Source organism: Amphimedon queenslandica, unplaced genomic scaffold (genome assembly GCF_000090795.2).
Source record: "Amphimedon queenslandica unplaced genomic scaffold, v1.1 AMPQUscaffold_13521, whole genome shotgun sequence".
Classification (NCBI taxonomy): domain Eukaryota; kingdom Metazoa; phylum Porifera; class Demospongiae; order Haplosclerida; family Niphatidae; genus Amphimedon; species Amphimedon queenslandica.
Genome location: NW_003546243.1, coordinates 239954 through 242649, shown reverse-complemented (window position 1 = coordinate 242649; position 2696 = coordinate 239954). Strand labels below are relative to the sequence as shown.

Below are 2696 nucleotides of genomic sequence, written 5' to 3'. Positions count from 1 at the left end.
TCAATCTTGTTTTTTTTAATTTTTTTCAGATGAAATCTCAACTTTTCTGTTAGAACTAGAAGCGCAGATATTTTCTTTGTTGCTTTTCAAAACTACATGTAATTAACTATTACGTAATACTAATGACAAAATAGACAATTGCAGTAAAAATTTTTAGTAAATTAGAAAAAATTGTTAAGAATATTTTGTCAGATTATAGAGTTACATGTACTTACAAAAAGAGGAATTAGATTCAGTTCTCCCAGTCAGCTGCTTAAGATTCCTTCTCTTCTTAATAATGAAGCAAGCAACAAATAATCCTACTGCAAACACTACCAGCAACATCAATAAAACAGTTATTGCCACTGGTACCACAATAGACGATAACTGATTTGAAGCTGGATTAGCAGATACATTGATAACTATAGGAGAGTTAAAAAGCATAACGCACCATAAACTATTTTATTGATTGTAATTGTAACTGTATTGATGAGTTGATATTAAATCCTACTCAGGCCAAACTTTAAAGATACTGCAGTGCTGATATTTCACTTATACTGCCCATAAGACCCCATAGGGTCTTTGGCCTAAATTTAATGCAGCTTTAAAAATTTGTGTTTTGATCAGAATGAGCAATGAGCTCAAAATTTCTACACAACATAAGTACATGTATGCATCAAAAAAGTTATAAAGGTGGTAAATCGTCTCCTATCTAGCTAAAGTTCCCTCAAATTACCACTTAAGATCTAACAACAAAGGCAATTTATCTCCAATCACCTGTAAAACTTCTACCTACCAAAATTCATTTTATCCCTCTGTAATCAACCAATGGAATCATTTACCCTCCTCTCTGAAACTCACTCTCTCCCTCTCGTACCTTAAGTATAAAATAGATAATGACCTATGACCACCTCTTTATTCTTTGTTACTTATTAATTTATCTTACAATTAGCTATGCTATTTATTATTAAAAAAAAAAAAAAAAAAAAAAATACAAATGTTTGTTGAAATTTAGCTCAAGATACTGTATAGTACAGGGTCTTTTATTTTGTGGAAGGACTGTGTTCATCTATTAGGTTATAGTTCCTTAATTTTTGGTTTTAATTTCATCTATCAAGCTTGAAGAATAAAAGTTTGGCCAAGTTAAATAATTTTGCTATTATTAGAGCAGAACCATTCTCACTACCAGTACAACTTACAGGAACATCTGACTCCTGCAACTTCCTTATCATTACAGTTGTGTTCTGTGGTATGTGTGCAGTTAGTAAGGTAAGATTCACTTCCAATACAATCAACATGATCTATCACAACTGATCCATTTATACTACCATCACCCTGACCAAAGTAAGCATTTAATAGAGCAGTTCCACCTTTGATAATATATCATAAATAATAACTATCACAATGAATCAACTCACTTGTTCCCCAGCCTAGTTGTCTACACACTACTGCTGCATCAGTGGAGTCCCAGTTATTATCACAGACAGTGCCCCATAATCTACTAATACACACTTCCACTCTTCCTTCCCAATCATGTGAACCATTGACAAGACGAATTGATTCATCAGCACATACTATAAAGAATTGTATTCTATTTTACACATGACCTTGTAATGATATTTCATCACTTAAATTGAAGTGGGCATAGATAATGGTATATTGGTTGCCAAACATGTATATACCACAAGTGTCATAGTCACAATGCTATAGTCAATTAAGAGGGCAAAAGGGCTTATTTTTGTGCTGTTACAATCACAAAAGGCTATCTAGAGTATACAGTAGCTAAATGTGCATAAAATTCATGCATGGCTTTGCTTGCTAAAATGTTATTTTCATCATTTACAAAGATTTACATTTACAAAATTTTAAACAAAAATGATTTTCATTTTAGCCACAAAAGTTTAATCTCTCAAAGTATTATGCATATATGCACAGCAGATGCTTGTAAACAATAACTAAGCCCCTTGCCATCTACCAGGCAGGTTTCAGCTTGAAGATACTGCAGGTCAATGCAGGACTGGTACAAAATAATTCCCCACAATAAGATATACTTTTCTGTTGTCATATAAAAGTATCAGTACAAGCATACCTTTAAAACATTACACTAGCTAGAGGAAATAAAAATATTAAACTATTTCTACAAAAAGACATCAACTAAACATGCAGCAGAAAAAGGGTTTACACCAGTACCTATATACAATCAAAACAAACGATTGATCAACAATGCAATACTTACAAACACATTTGACTCCTGCATCTTCATTATGATTACAGTTTTGTTCTGTGATGTGGGTACAATTTTTAAGGTGAGATTCAGTTCCATTGCAATGAACATTATCCATCACAATTGATCCAGTTCCTTGTCCAAAGTAGGCACTACCAAAGGCAGTTCCTATGTTAGGACAGTCACAGTGCAATCTAATTTTTCCTTACCAGAATAATATCCCAACTGTTTACATACAACACTAGCATCAGTGTTGTCCCAGAAGTCATCACAGACTGTACCCCACACTCCACCACTGCATACCTCAACACGTCCCTCCTTGCTGTTTGTACCACCAACAAGACGAATGGATCCATCAATGCAACCTACATCACTTAACAAATTCATAATGTATACGTGACATACTCACTTAGACACATCACTCCAGCACCCTCTGAATGTTTACAGTTGTGACTTAATTCATCAAAGTCATGTGTGCAGTTAGCAAGAAACG

At 33.7% G+C, this 2696-nt stretch overlaps 1 protein-coding gene across 1 annotated transcript; it reads right to left on the bottom strand.

The window, feature by feature from the left end:
* Nucleotides 1–15: 15 nt before the first annotated feature.
* On the bottom strand, nucleotides 16–2679 carry LOC109587253 (putative DMBT1-like protein). The gene is made up of 7 exons (XM_020003514.1): nucleotides 2613–2679; nucleotides 2413–2568; nucleotides 2216–2371; nucleotides 1398–1553; nucleotides 1179–1349; nucleotides 216–401; nucleotides 16–92 (listed from the first exon to the last, which is right to left on the bottom strand). Exons 1-7 carry the CDS (start codon nucleotides 2620–2622, stop codon nucleotides 16–18), a joined length of 912 nt encoding a protein of 303 aa, XP_019859073.1. The 5' UTR covers nucleotides 2623–2679.
* Nucleotides 2680–2696: the final 17 nt, after the last annotated feature.

Excerpts from the sequence above, each read along its gene's own strand:
- LOC109587253 (XM_020003514.1), bottom strand. Across the intron at positions 1,554-2,215 it reads TGCAGGAGTCAAATGTGTTT|TATGTGCTGATGAATCAATT; the intron begins GTAAGTATTGCA and ends AATTCTTTATAG. Across the intron at positions 402-1,178 it reads TGCAGGAGTCAGATGTTCCT|TTATCAATGTATCTGCTAAT; the intron begins GTAAGTTGTACT and ends ACTCTCCTATAG.